General features: G+C 43.9%; 1 protein-coding gene across 2 annotated transcripts; it reads right to left on the reverse strand.

Moving 5' to 3' along the window:
* Positions 1-3,034: 3,034 nt before the first annotated feature.
* LOC138386841 (zinc finger protein with KRAB and SCAN domains 7) lies at positions 3,035-14,960 on the reverse strand. Of its 2 annotated transcripts, none has more exons than XM_069473538.1 (6): positions 14,811-14,960; positions 12,661-13,204; positions 8,715-8,883; positions 7,168-7,259; positions 6,734-6,845; positions 3,035-4,533 (listed from the first exon to the last, which is right to left on the reverse strand). In XM_069473538.1, the coding sequence occupies exons 2-6, from the start codon at positions 13,084-13,086 to the stop codon at positions 3,092-3,094; spliced, it is 2,241 nt and encodes a 746-aa protein (XP_069329639.1). In that variant the 5' UTR covers positions 13,087-13,204; positions 14,811-14,960; the 3' UTR covers positions 3,035-3,091. The 2 variants fall into 2 exon arrangements, with proteins under 2 accessions (XP_069329639.1, XP_069329640.1); XM_069473539.1 differs by having other exon boundaries at positions 3,035-4,536.
* Positions 14,961-15,866: the final 906 nt, after the last annotated feature.

The raw sequence follows: 15,866 nt of genomic DNA on the forward strand, positions 1-15,866 counted from the left end.
CACTGTTCGAAGCATGTCACACATCTTAACTAATTTAATCCTCACAACCCTATGAGGTAGCTGTATTTTATAGATGGAGGAACTAAGATACAAGGAAGCTAAGTGATTTGCGCAGGGTCACACACCTAACCAAGATTTGAACCTAGGGTGCTGGGCACAAAATCTGTGCTCTCAACCACTACATTACACTGCTTCTTCTAAAATTAGGAATAGAAGGAAACTTCCTACATGGAACAGAATACTTATCAGAACCCAACAACACAGATGAAATGGTAAAATACTAAAAACATACCCTCCTTAGAGTTAGGAACAAGACATAGAAGGCCTATTACCCACTATTCAACATTTTTTGAAGTTCTTGCTAATGTACAACAGAGGTAGCATAGATTGAAAATTAAAAGATAAGTGAATCATTTATTATATGCCTAGAAAAGCTAGAGAGTGAAACTAAAAAGTACTAAAACTCAGCAACATAACAGGACACATATAAAAAATTTTTAAATTAAATCTCATAAATAGGTATAACCAATAGAAATTGAGATATAGCTTTCAAATGTAGCCAATTTTGCTTCATCCAAGAGCCTGAAGTTTTTTCAGGATGTCAAGGCATTCACTCCTACTGAGCACCTACACCAGACTGGTGGCAGTAGGCTCATACAGTTATAAATAGTGCTGGTTCCCACCCTCTAGAGGCTTAGCATGGTAGATGACCAAACAAGAACCACAAAGGTAAAATGTAACCAAAATGTTTGTACCCTCATAATACCCTGAAATATATATATATGTAAAAAAAGCAATTGTCCCTTTCCTGTTCATTTTCATATTCTGTCCTGCTCCTTTCAGGAAAAAAATAAATTTATGTGGTAAATATAGGAAAAAAAAAAAAAAAAAAAAAAGAACCACGAAGGTAAAACTACAGCATCCAACAAGCAGGGCAGTTCTACTGAAGATGTGCGTAACCAGAAATGTCCAATTCAGGGTGGAGAGATGGACCCCAGGGCTCATAGAGGGTCAGGCTCTTCCCTGGGATCTGGGAGTTCCCAAGGTAAAACAATGAAAAAGAAAAAGTCCTATCTGCATATCTTCTAAAGAAAAATGGAAACAAACACCAAAAATATAGTTGAAAACAAACTTAAATTAAAATGCATATTCACAAATGGCAAATTTTCAGTTGTGGCCTAGGTTCAGTAATATTTTTTAGGACCCCAATAAACATTCTTTCTACCCACATCTGACATGTCTCTCCCAGAATCACATTTAATTCTTATTTAAGCCTCAACTCTTCCCCTTCTTCTACAATGAGACATATGACAAAACTCATGAAATCTCCTCTGCAGATTGCAGTCTGACATTGCCATTCTAGCCTCTTCCTCCACCTTTGTCACACTGCTGATCCTGTCAGCCTGTTCAGAGGAAGTTTGGGGGATGGAAAGAGAAGGGGGTGGACACCAGAGCAAAGGTCCCCCAGCACTGGGGCCCAAGCGCAAGGGTGGAAGAGAAAAGCTGTTCAGGCTCATGACTGACATATGACTAGGAAACGAAATCCTCTCAGAACATTTCCTGTTTCTTATGTCTTTGGGGAATGAAAGAGGGCCCAGAAGACATTTACAGTATGTAAGGGTATAATTCTTATCTTTAAATTAAGATAGTAGTTGTAGGCAGACAGAACTAGTTAATGAGGGAAACAGATTACTCTGAATCTATTATCTTGCCACAAACCTTATCACTGTGAATTCCAATCACTGAGGAATGCCACTGGCTGGGTTTTCAATCATCTGCACCAGCAATCTCCAATCTTTCTGGCACCAGGGACCAGTTTCATGGAAGACAATTTTTCCCCACCATGGTGGGGGGGGTGTCGTTTGCGGGGAGGGGTCATGGTGGTGATGCGCATCCTGTTTTCTAACAGGCCATGGACCAGTATCGGGCCATGGCCCAGGGGTTGGGGACTGCAGATCTGTACCACAGCTATGAAAGTCAAGTCTTTTTTGCACTAAATTAAGACTCTGTTAATTTAGGAAAGAGGGTGCAATCAGGAAGTTCAGAACTAGAGTCAGCATGCAGGGTAAAGTACGTATCAGTGAGACATGACTGCCCAACCTAATAACTAGATACAAACACATTCATTCACACACACACACATACACACAAACCCATTAACTTTTTGAGGCTGAAGTAACACTAGTAAGATTTCCCAGAATACATGTAGAATATATCAATAAGACCCTCGTATGTGATATCCTATAATGAGATGCACGTCCATCTTTAGAAGCATATACTCTGGCTGGGGAGCAGGTGGAGATCATACATACTTTAAGAGTAACTCGATTTGAGAGCTGAGATTTTTAAAATTATTTATTTAACAACGGGTATGTACAAAGTATTATCTATATGCTGAAAGAATACATACCTGACCTCAAAGAGCCTACAATAAATTGGTATGAAAGTATACAGAAACGCATAATTTACAAGGCAATTAAACAGTTAGACATTGGAGCACCAGCTAATTCAAAGCATTGAAATCAAATCAACAGAAGTATAAGAAGAATAAAGAAGCATTTCAAGTTGTTCTTTCAAAGATAAGATGAAGGCTGTGAGCAACACAGATTAGCAAACAGCATAAAAAAAAGGTTTTCTAGGTAGGGAACATAAATGAGAGGCTACAACTTTAAAGAACAAAAGGGAAGGGCTGTAGCCAAGAGGCAGGAAAGAATGAATCAGTCTTATAGAATGATTTTATGTAAACAAAATGGAGAAATTAAGGTAGAGTAGAAAAGATAATATATCTGTCCTTGAGAAGCACACAGTCTGATTATAGAATGCATAACTAAGAAACGAGATAGATTATAGTTAAAATTAAAAATAAAAGGAAACCTACAAGTAAATGAAATGTGTAGTCCTTACTTTCCTAATAGTGGGTAAGGATCACACTAAGTTACTCCCACTCTCCCACCTTAGTGACCCAAGGGAAACCAGGCAGGCAATGGTCCACATTGATTAGTGATTCCCAGGGGAGACCACGGTGTGAGCATCTTCTTATAAAGAAAACTTAACTCAAAGGTCTTCACTCTCTGTCTCAGAGAACCATGCCTTAAGAAACTGACCGAGCCAGACCTGAGGGCTTCTCCCCAGTGTGAGTTCGCTGGTGGTGATTAAAAGTGGAGCGCTGACTAAAGGCTTTCCCACACTCACTACATTCATAAGGTTTCTCTCCAGTGTGAACTCTCTGGTGCACAATAAGCTGTGAGCTGTCACTAAAGGCTTTCCCACAATCGTTGCATTTATAGGGTTTTTCCCCAGTATGTGTTCTCTGATGCACCATAAGGCTGGAGCTATAACTGAAGACCTTTCCACACTCATTACATTCATAGGGTTTCTCACCAGTGTGAATTCTCTGGTGTATAATAAGGTGCGAATTTTGATTAAAGGACTTTCCGCACTCATTGCACTTATAGGGCTTTTCACCTGTGTGAAGTCTCTGGTGCCGAATAAGACATTTACTCAGACTAAATGCCTTACCACACTCACTACATTCAAAAGGTTTTTCTCCAGTATGAATTCGTTCATGGTCAACAAGTTGAGAATTCTGATTGAAGGCTTTCCCACATTCGCTACATTTGTATGGCTTTTCCCCAGTATGGAGGCTCTGATGTCGAATAAGACATTTGCTCCGACTGAAGGCCTTGCCACATTCATTACACTCATAAGGCTTCTCCCCAGTGTGGATTCTCTGATGGTCTAGGAGATTTCTGTTAGAACAGAAAGCTCTCCCACATTGATTACACCTGTAAGGTTTCTTACCACTGTGAAGGACCTGATGTCGCAGAAGACTTTTACTCCGAATGAATGCCTCTCCACACTCATTACATTCATAAGGTTTCTCCCCAGTATGAGTTCTCTGGTGGTCAATGAGTCGGGAACTCTGAGTGAAGGCTTTTGCACATTCATTACATTTATAAGGTTTCTCCCCATTATGGAGTCTTTGGTGTTGAATGAGATGGGAGCTATGACGATAGGTCTTTCCACACTCGCTGCATTCATAGGGTTTTTCCCCTGTGTGTGTTCTGAGATGAACAATGAGCTGAGAGGTTTGCCTGAAGGTCTTACCACATTCATTACACACATAGGGTTTCTCTCCAGTGTGGATTCTCTGATGGCCAATAAGGTGTGAACTCCGATTGAAGGCTTTCCCGCATTCATCACACTGATAGGATTTCTGTCCCTTTAGAGTTCCTTCATGGTCAGCAGGACTGAAAGACAGATTTGGTTGTTCTTCGAGTTCCTTATAGTCCTCACTCTTGTCTTTTGTGGATTTTTTCTTATCCTCATCTGTTACTTCAAAAAAATCACTTTCTAGTCTGCTCCCTTCTTCATCCGAGGGTTGCTCTTCTGGCTTCTTGAAAGTATCTTCAGAGACGTCTTCAGCCTCTGGTCCCCCAGGAAAGAGTCCCCCTGGTGTCCTATCAGATGACTCTGATCCTTTAGAAATTTCCTGTTTCAAAGTCAACTCTGAACTCCCCATCCTGTTCTCACCTGCTCTCAAAAGAAGGAAGAAAACAACTCTTACTCATTTCTTCTCTTTTTGAGGAAACAGAATCGTCAAGAGCCCATGTACCGGAAAAAAGGCCATGTTATGTTAAGACATGAGATGACAGATTTAACACAAGAGTAAATGGGAAGTAGCTCAATTTCTTCTTATGGATACAAAAACAAGGAAGGGGAAGATGGGCAGTGGATTCAAGTGGGAAAAAGACTCCAAGACAGCCAGATTTTGAGCCAATACAGCCAAATTAGAAGGGACATCAGAAAGCAAGAGACCAGACTGTGAAGCACAGTGTGATCCTGCAGAAGTCACTCTTGGGGCTATGTGTCCTTACTAAAACGATGAACTCTTAAGTTCTTTTCCAACCATAACATTGTATGGTTCTATAGTTCTCAGAAAAAAATGCTGGGAGACAAAATGCTGGCAAATACCTCAAGTCAAATATAAGAAAGAGGGAAGGAAAAGATAGGAGTTGACTACAGACTTATATTATGAGAGTATAATTAGGAAAGTATGCAAAAAGGAGAGATCTTGGAAGACATTGGCAAGATTTAGAGAAGCTATGGGATCAGAACTGCTAAGGAACAGTGTTGAAGGGGACGGCAGAGCTCTAACAGTGGGGATGCCAATACTCCCAGAGCACGGAACTAGTATCCAGTTCTGTACTCCTACAAAAATTAAGAGGGACACCAATAATTGAAATATGAATTAAAATATGTCTCTGGGATCTTGAATCTATGAAATATAAAGGAAACTGAAGTGAATATTTGCCTTGTATTTTGGAATTTTTGAATACAAAATCTGGGAGAAGGTAGAGTAATCATGGTCATAGATAATCACCAATGTATGGGTTTCTTTCAGTTATGTTTTAATCAGGGCCACGGCCATCATGCCATTTAGCCTGTGGAAAGTCAAAGATGGTAGACCAATCCTTTCCAGAGTTGGCTAGTGTCCTAACTTTGTCAATCATAGGAACTTCCCTGACAAATAAACCTTCCAGGAAACTGCCCTGCCCCAGTCATTGCAGAGAGGGATGCTTAGGAAACCACGTTTTGTGTGATTCTGAGCATTGCAGGATGGACCACAGGTGACTGGACCAGGGGCAGGCACTAGACCCATGGAAAGCTTATCTGCAGGTTAGGTGTTTTGTTTGTTTGTTTGAGATAGAGTCTTGCTCTGTCACCCTGAGTAGAGTGTAGTGGTGTCATCACGGCTCACTGCAACCTCAAACTCCTGTGTTCAAGCAATCCTCTTGCCTTAGCCTTCCAAGTAGCTGGGACTACAGGTGCATGCCATGACACCCAGCTAATTTTTCTATTTTTAGTTGAGATAGGTCTTGCTCTTGCTTAGGCTGGTCTCAAATTCCTGAGCTCAAGCAATCCTCCTGCCTCGACCTCCCAGAGTGCTACGATTACAGGTGTAAGCCACCACACCTGGCCTATAGCTTAGTTTTGAGCCTGTGCTGAGGCCTGGGTTAAAGCTCTGTCCAAACAGAGAAGATATTTAATGGCTGTAGCAACCAGAATCCCTCTCTAAGTAAATGTGGAACTTGAAGTAGGGAAAAATTTAGGTAACTACGAGTAGGAAGGAAGCTGAAATGATGCAAGGAAGGAAGTCAAGCCATTAGGAGCCACAGCAAACAATAAGTATGAGGGAACAATTAGGAAGGAGCTATGAGAGGGACGAAAGATTCAGAGTCAATTAAATGGGTAGCAGCAACAGGACAAGCAGAGAGAAAACTGATAAACTGCAAGTATATTCACTGCAGAACATGGGCATAAAAATTCATTTGCTTTTGCTGCTCAGGCTCCCAGGCTGCCCTGGGTCAAGGCCCAGTCTCTACAAGTCTCTGTTTCCCACAGTGTGGTCTAACTGATCAGTTTGTTCTGGGGTCCCATTCCTTTGAGCCTTACAACACAGAGCTCCCTACTTACAATAACTTGAGTGACTCTCCATTCCTTTCAACTAAAAAAACCCCAACTAAACCACCTATGTCAATCAGTAATGAAGTAAAGAGAATGTTGATTCTTATAAAGCTGAGTTACAGGTGCAAAGAGGTTCACTATAATATTCACTCTGGTTTATCTATGTTTGGAAATTTTCATAATAACAAGTTAGAAAAGACAAAGCAAATAGCAAAGAAAATGTACAAAAGGCAGACTCTAAGTTACTGAGGAACAGAATTATTACCCAATGAGGCTGTGCTGCAGTAATTTTCCAACATCATGTTCCGGTAAAGGGCCAGACCTTTCCTCTTCTTCTCAGTATAGTCCACAGACAGGTCCTCATACACTGCAGTGTCCTGGAATAACAAGCTGCTATTGCTCAGGAACATTCCCAGCCTGAACGGCAGAGTCATCAGGGCTACAGAGGGCACAGGGTATGGGCTCTTGGTGGGCAAAGGGGTGGGAGACAGGAGCTTTGATGACAATTCCCGGAAGGACAAGTCCGGCAAGATAGAGTTTATAAACTCAGCAGTAGGGACCCAGCCCCAGGGGGAAGCAATTAGGCAGAAAAGCCACGGGAACAGTCTCAAAAGGGACAGAGTCCTGGAGGTGAGAGCTCTAGCCATTCTTGGGCCACAGACATGGGAACTTGGGAAAAACAGAAAGAACCAAGCTCACCTGGGGCCTGACCATCCGAAGCACAGTTGCCTCTACTTGTTCTCCTGAGTTCCCCACTTGGGGAAGGGCAGGAACTGGGGAAGCAAGTTGAGCTGAGGGAGGAAACAAAGCTATGAATAGGACAAACCCTGCCCTTGGCTCCTATAAGATCTATGTTCTCAATGGGTGGATTCAAGAGAACCAGGCAGCTATATACACACTGACTCTTACCCTCTTCCATAACGTATTACCCCAAGGTGCTAAGAATTTTCCCTGGAGGGCACACAGTAGAAGGTTCCTGTTCAAACTGAGAACTCAGTGTTCCTCCAGCCTGCACTCTCTTCAACCTCTCTGAAGGGAGCTCCTCCTCTGGGCACATTCTTTCTCCCACGGCTTCCCTAACACCGGCCATGCCCGATTTTCCTCCCCCAGTTCTGGTTCCTCATGCCCTGGTTCCTCTTCCTGCTCCTTCCCTCTCATTACAGACACTCCTTGAAGCTCAGGCCTCAGTGCTTCTTTTTTTCTCTGTCAGCGATCTCACTGACCCTCATAGCTTTAACGCTGCTCTCACAGTTCTCACTTCTCTCCTAGACCTGTACCACATGCTTCCAGTTGTCCGTGGGACATTCCATGTGGGTGTCCCGCAACACCTTAAATTCAGAGTCTAAAATGCATATTCTCACCACCTTCCTTTCTGGATTTCCCAAGATCTGTCAAAGATTCCATTATTACCCAAAACATTCTAATTTCCCTACCTCTTCTTTCAAACCCAAATCCCATGTATTCTTCCATGACGTTTCTCACGTTTATCCTACTCCACTCGCCTTGTACAGAGGTTCCCTCCCATTCAATCCACAATGCTCACCTGTGCCAGAGTAATCCTCCTGAAATACATCATCCTCTGCCCCCCAAAATCCTCCTAGCCTCAACCTCAAGGTCCTGTACAAGTCAGGCCCAGGTTCCCAAATATAGCCCTCCCTGACTCCACCCCAATGGGACCCAAGGAACCTCCAGGTTAGAGTCTTTGCTTATATTCTTTCCTAATGGCATGCCTACTACTTTTCTTTCCCCTTCAAAATCCGGCCCCATTTTTCACTGCTCAAGCCACTGCTATTTCCTTTGTGAAGCATCCCCTACCAGTTCCAGTCCACAATGGTCTTGTTTTTTTATCCAAAGACTACCTTTTATAAAGCCCACATTGCTCATTTGTGACAGGATCAAATTCCTAAGGACAGATATCATTCATACATGTCTTATGAGATTGCCTCTTCTTACATTTATGACTGACTCTCTACCACCTAGATAACAAGCTCTTTTAAAGCATTGACAACGTACTATATCTCTTTGGTCTCCAACACTGCCTTCCCTTGACATGTGCTTGACAAAAATTTGCTAAATACGTGAATGGTTGGAGAACAAGCAAAAGGAACAGACAAGGTCACTGGGAAGGAGGACAGATGGCAGAAAAATGAGGGATTACAACAGGGAAGGAGATGGGCAGAAATGAAGTAGACTTCAGAGGAGACAAGGGAGGCATGACTTGAGGTCAGAGCTGGGGAGATGAGTACCAAAGTGCCCACTGGGCAAGTGGTGTGCTCCTGGGTCATGAGGAGGCTCCAAGTAGGCTCCAGGGACTGAGCCCCCACTGAGGGGTGAGGTAGGAGGAGATTCCTTTGTTGTACCCAGAGCTGTCGTCTCCTCCAAATGCATTTCCTGTTCCCGTGCCAGGGATGAAACCTAGAAACAAGGAAATATGATTGGATTCAAAACAGCATTCTTGAAAGTATTGACCCCTAACCTCTAAGTAGTCCCCTACAGATAACAAAACAGGGAAAAGAAAAGCCACAGTGTCCTTCCCGCCCCACCAGTGCAGCCTACTGAGGAAAAGTGTGGCAAAGCAGAATCTAATGCCTGCAATCCTACTTGTCATCCCTGTTGACCCTTGTGGTGGGAGCTTGAGGACTAGATTCTATAACCATTTCCACTCTGTTAGATTCTCAGACACAAATTTCCTTATGAAGAACCATCCAGAAAAGGGAACCAGGAGGGTAATTCTGTACATTCTCTCACAGTAACTGATTATATTTTCTCTACAGTGTACTGATCTTTAAATTATCTTATTTATGTCTTTATTGTCTATTATTCCCCACTGAAATATGTTTTTTGAGGGTAAAAACTTTGCCTTGATCACTAGCTCCAAAATAATACTTAGCCCAACACTGATGTACAATTAACATTTGCTGATTGACTTCTTCTTGACATTTTGCTAAGAGATTTTAGGGTTACGTACAAACTCAGTTTTCAATATTTACTACCTCTCCCCAGTAATTTATGTTTAAAAAGTCAAATAAGATTAGACAACATTAACCTTTAGAGATCTTGAGAATACCTTAGAGCACAGACATTGTATTTCTAACCCTTGCTTACTGTCATCAAACCAGCTCCTCATAATCTCATGGTTACTGTTTTTACCAGCATTCGGAGCAGAAAACCTAAAACATTATCTAAATAAAGCACATTTATAATCTCACTCTGGCACATCCAAGCACACCATAAGGTGATAATAACTTCTTCAATAAACCATGCTGGATTTGCTCTATTGGGTTACATCTGCTGGGATGTTATGCGACTGCCTTCTTTAAGATGTATCTCAGCAGCATAGTGGCAGGAGACTCCCTGGGGTCTGTGGTTCCCAGGCTCTCCACTGAATAGTTCTTACATATGGGAGTCACACCTCTTCAGTGCAGGAGCTGTGGGTATTGGCAGAAGATAGAACTTAACTGCATTGTGATAACACAACTCTGTAATTCATTGACAATTAAATCCTGGTACATCTTGTTCATTATTTAGGACTCAGACTCACAGGTTTTCTATCCTTGAAGGCAAGAGAACCTCATTCTAATTCTTATTCTAAAATGGCATTCCAGGCTGGGAGCGGTGGCTCACGCATGTAATCCTAGCACTCTGGGAGGCCAAGGTGGGAGGATCGCTTGAGGTCAGGAGTTCGAGACCAGCCTGAGCGAGAGTGAGACCCTGTCTCTACTAAAAATACAAAGAAATTATCTGGACAACTAAAAATATATATAAAAAAAATTAGCTGGGCATGGTGGCATATGTCTGTAATCCCAGCTACTCGGGAGGCTGAGGCAGGAGGATTGCTTGAGCCTGGGAGTTTGAGGTTGCTGTGAGCTAGGCTGACACCAAGGTGCTCTAACCCAGGCAACAGAGTAAGACTCTGTCTCAAAAACAATAAAAATAAAAAAATAATAAAATGGCATTCCACAGCAAGATACTAGAGAAAGCTAGTGGCTTAGAACCTAGGGAGCTGGCCTCCTCCTCACACTTTGTGGTAATCAGCAATAACCACACTTGAGCTAAATCTTGTGGACAAGGGAATGCTTACTAAGATGTGTCATCTTGGACAAGCTAAGTAATCTCTTTGTGCTCATTTTACTTATCAAATGGAGATAATGATGACTGTATTGCTTATTTTGTAAGCCTGGTGGGAGCTGAAATAAGATAAAGGATATAAAAGCATTTTGCAAGTTATACAATTCTGCAGCCCTGCAAGGATCACTCCACAACCCTTTCCCAGCCCCAGTGTGGACATAAGCACATGCTCTTCCTGCAACAATAAAGTGGCTTGCTCCTAAAAAGCAGAATGACTCTGATTTGCCCAGATCCTCCTTAATTTCCTCCTGGCAAACTGCCACCGAAAGGCTTCTTTAGCCATTCTATAAACATTTTCTGAATCCCTCCTATGAAAGACAGGCTTACCCTCATGTCTTCATGTCAGAAAACTTAACGCTGACAGTAGTGGCAGAGTAAGAAATGGAGTACAAAGACTCCACTCCTAAGCTGGAGACATTAATGTTCAGCTGCCTTGCCTGTCAGCTGTCAGTCATTCTCTTGGGTGGTGACTTTACAATTTCCTCTTTCTGAGGCTACCTGGATAAAACATTGAGTTTTAATGGAGGGAGCATTCATTTCTGCTTAAACCGGAAAGGAAACAGGGAAATTTCCCTCCTACCATCCTCTCTAAATAGCACTCTAAATACATGGTCAGCTACTTGCCATTGCCACAGCTGGCCCAGCTGCTCTCCAGGCCCTTGTGATGGCTGATATATTCATGTGCGCTTACTAGTTTATACAAAGAAAATGATGACTGACAATGGATTTGATAATGACAAATGTGCATTGGCTGGTACTCTTGGAAAAACGTCTAGCCCCAGGACGCTGATCAACTAGAACTGATTCCCTAATGATAGATATATAATCATTTTTTTAAAAGAACTGAATAAAATAATATGCTGGATATTTGGGAAATTTTATCTACTGGTTTTCCCTGGTAACATGCAAAGGGGTAAAGCAGAGGGGATTCTAGTCTACTTTGCTCAGGTTACAGGGGAACAATTTGAGACTCATTAGGAGGAACTAACTTATCCATGGTATAAGGGACTTTTGATGTGTCAACTTGGTACTAATCAAACATGAATCCAGGTGTTGCTATGAAATATTTTGTAGATGTGCTTAAAGTCCTTATCAGTTTACTTTGAGAAAGGGAATTATCCTAGATAATGGATGGATAAATGGGCCTGACTCTATCTGTTGCAAAGCCTTAAAACCAGAGCTGAAGGTTCCATGAAGAAATTTCACCTGGGCACTGCAGCTTCAGCTTGAGCCAGACTTCCAGCCTGCCCTTCCTGCTAACGGCCTGCCTTATGGATTTCACACTTGCCTGGTCAGCCCCACAATCACATAAGCCACTTTCTAGTAATATATCTTTTTACACACACACACACACACACACACGCACACACTCCTCTCTCCTACTGGTTCTGCTTCTCTGGCTGAACCTGACTGACACACATGAACACAGAGCTCATTAGCTATGTGGTCCTAGAAGCCAGGCATTCCAATATATCATCATACTGCTAATTCTTTCTAACTTTTCCTCTAATTTGAGTTACCCTGGCTTTAAATTTGAAAGAACCCCAGGAAATAGGGAAAAATCAAAATTAGAATAAGGAGGCAAAAAGGCCCCAGTTGGGTTTGGAGAGCTAGCAAAAGGAACAAATGGTTACATGGCCCAAAAATGTCACCTCTCATAAGGAACCTAAGAGGCAGGAAGGAGAAAATTGATTCTGAGAAGTCCAAGGAAGTGAGCAATGAGAACTTCTCAAATGAGGGCCCATGCTATCAGCATAACCAATGGCCCATGTCCCCCACCTCCTGGTCCCTGTTCTAACCAGCATGCAGATTCCCTGCCTGACAAGAGTGTTGTGTGTATCTCCAGGCTGAAGCTAGGCTCAAAACACAGCATTTCACAAAGTGATTCACAGAGCTTAGCTGGGATTTGCATTTTTGTTTATGGCTTAGAGCGCAAAACTATTTCCCCTCTATCCATGGAACAAGTTCTATGGGCAAATCGGCCTAGAGCCTGGGGAATGGAGAATGCCTACTCTCAAGCACTAGAGAATGGTCCCAGATGCCATTCTAGACTCACATGCTCACCTCTCCTGATCCATTAAAGTGTCTCTGGAAATCCTCCACCACAGCCACAGCCTCCTCACCACTCTCAGGATGATGGAGCTGCACCCAGGTCCGGAGTTCCCCAGGCAGGATGCTCAGGAACTGCTCCAGCACCAGCAGCTCCAGGATCTGCTCCTTGGTGTGTACCTCTGGCATCAGCCACCAGCGGCAGAGCTCCCGGAGCCGGCTCAGAGCTTCCTGTGGCCCAGACATCTCATGGTAACATAACTGCCTAAAGTGCAGCCGGAAGATTTCACAGACAGGAGGGTGGTTCTTTTGGAGACTGCAGCCCTGTCCCCAGGTCTGGCTCTCTGGCTCCTGCTTCACAGTCAGGCGCCCCTCCTGCTTCTGGAAAACAGCACTCCTGGGGATGAGGCCTACAGTTGATCCCCTGCCTTCAGTGGTCATTGTGATCCCAATGAGAAGATTGTTCCAGCTGTAGTTGGTCTGCTTAAAATGATGGTCTGTAGTTCAAGTCTCAGAAGCTGTTTCTCAGGGTTGAGAAAAGGAGTGCTGGGAGTGACACCTATAGAAACAAGAGAAATTAGAATCCCCGAAGTGTTTAGCTCCAGGCTGATGACAAATCCTCCACTGAGTTAAAAAGAAAACTCCTGGGAAAAAAGAGCACAAGCTGGGCAGTCTAAGCATCTCTCCAAGTGACTTCCCTTCTTAAAGTTTCAGTGGCTCCCGTCACCTACAGAATAAAACCCAAATGTCTATGGCCCCTTGGCCAAATCCAAACTTCACAGAACAAATCCCTTTATTAAAAATTTGGATTCAGTCAAACGGCCATACTCAAGGATCCAGAAGGCCACATGTGGCCCCAAGGCTGCAGGCTCCCCACCCCTGGTCTATGCCTAGCATTCACAGCCCTTCACAACCCTGTCTTAGATTGCTGAACCAGCCACATCCCCTACCACTCTCCCCAAGTAAGAAAGACAGCAATGGTCTCCAATGTGGGATATGCAAGATATCCCAAAGGGAGCAAAAGAAAATACCAACTTGTTATTTAATGCTTATTGAATGTATGTTTTACAGTGTGCATTAAAATTTGTATAGTGGTACACATCTTTAAGTTGCAAATAAACCTATGTAGGGAGTGCATGATCAAAACTCTTCTACTGATAAAGATGCACAATAAAGTTTGGAACTAAAGCTCTAAAGACATAGCCAGAAGCCACATATACTCTTTCCCTGTTTGGATTTTTTTTCTTCCTTTCACTTTTTGACAAACCCATCTGTCAAGACCCAGAACAAATGCCATTTTCTCTTGAAGCCTTTCCTCATTGCCCCAGCAGGAAGATGGCTGGTAGCTTCCCTCTGTGTACACCTCTCACTATAACACTGTATTTTAACTGGTTTCTGCACAACTTACCACTCTCACCCTCCAGACTGCTGGACAGCCACTAATGGAAAGGAACCAGATGGAATAAGAAAATGCCAGACCTTTTTCTACTCAATGCACCTTCCCTAAAAAGCCTTCCTGAGCCTCTCTAGGCTCAGCTGTCACTATTACCTCAGAGTTCCCACAGTACCTTTTTCATTCAGACTTCTGTTAGAGCACTTCTCACACTGTAATTGTTTGTGGTTTAAAGTACGACTGTCTCCCTCACTTTTTGGGAGGACACAAAGGGCAGGGCTGACTTTCATTCATCTTTGTACACATGTGCATATATGGCACAAAGAAGCACATATTTGGAATATGAATACATGCGGTTCATTTAGCTGATACTGAAGCAGAAGAAAACTTTCAAAATCAGCACCTAGTGTAACTAGGGCATCTGTGCTGTGCTTCCAATTCACCATGCATCCCAGATCCCTGGGTAAGCTATTTCTCTCTGAACCTCAATTTCTTTAAAAAGACAAAAGACAGACTTTAAAATAATCTGTAAACTTTGCTCTGAGATCTCACACACTTAGGAAGTTCAGGCCATTTTCCTACTTCTCTTACTGTTCCTAATGCTCAGCAGCTTATTTCAACTGGATATTTGCATTTCCAAGTCACACTTCATGTTTGAAATTTTGAGCCGGGTCTGACCCACTTCTAACGGTTTGTATTATCTCCCAGTGCAAAGCTGGGAAAACGTCTATCTACTTTTCGTGTTAAACCGGGCTTCTGCGGCGCCGCTCACCTGGCCACGTCTGCCCTGTTCATCGCTGGACCCGCAAGTGCCCGGCTCCGTGCCACGCACGGCTGGTCAGAGGAATGGGACAAAGAAGCGGCTCTACATCGGGCGGCTTCTGAGCGTCATCGGGACCGCGCTGCCCGCCGCGGGGGCGAGGCGCGGTCCCGCCCCGAGTCAGCGACCTTGGCCCCGGCCGCGCTTCCCTCCCTGTCCTGGCCAGCTCGTGGTGACCACTCAGCGCCAACGCCAGCCACTACCACAGGTAGAACCGAAAACAATGGCCGAGCCGGAAGCGCGAGAGGCCTCGACTTCCGGCCCCTCCAGGATCCCGGAAGTCTCGGTTGTGAAGGTGGGCGTGCGCGCCCCCGCCGTGGGGAGAGCGGGGCTGACCCTCAGCCCGGCAGTGCCGGGCCACTAGCGACGGGAGTTGGGGCAGGGCATCACGCGAAGCCCCAGGTCGCGAACCTTCTGCTCTCAGGCCAGAGTCGGGCAACCCAGACGCACCCTAGCTCTCTACTCCTTCCCCTCCTGGTGACCTTGGGAAAGATACCCAACCTCTAAACCTGTTTTCACATCTGAAAAGCACAGAGCGTAGCTCTTACCTCACAGGGCTGTGAGCGCTGAATGAAGTAACATATGGCACTGCATAGCAAAAGCTCCGGCGTATCCTAAACATTCAATCAGTTATACCTGCGGTCCCCAACTCCCTGGCCACCCACCTCTGTGGTCTGTTAGGAACCAGCTGGATAGCAGGTGAGCGAGCCAGTGAAGCTCCATCTGTATTTACGCCCGCTCCCCATGGGTGGCATCGCTGGCATCGCTTCCTGAGCTCTGCCTCCTGTCAGATCAGCCCTGGCATTAGATGCTGCATTATGGTGAGTTGTATAAATTATTTAATTATATATTGCAATGTAATAATAATAGAAATAAAGTACACAATGCAGTGCGCTTGAATCATCCTGGAACCATCTTCCTCCATCCCCCACCCCCCATTCGTGGAAAAATTGTCTTACATGAAACCAGTCCTTGGTTGGGGACTGGTGATATACTATGTGTGATATC

This window comes from Eulemur rufifrons, chromosome 7, assembly GCF_041146395.1.
Source record: "Eulemur rufifrons isolate Redbay chromosome 7, OSU_ERuf_1, whole genome shotgun sequence".
Lineage (NCBI taxonomy): Eukaryota > Metazoa > Chordata > Mammalia > Primates > Lemuridae > Eulemur > Eulemur rufifrons.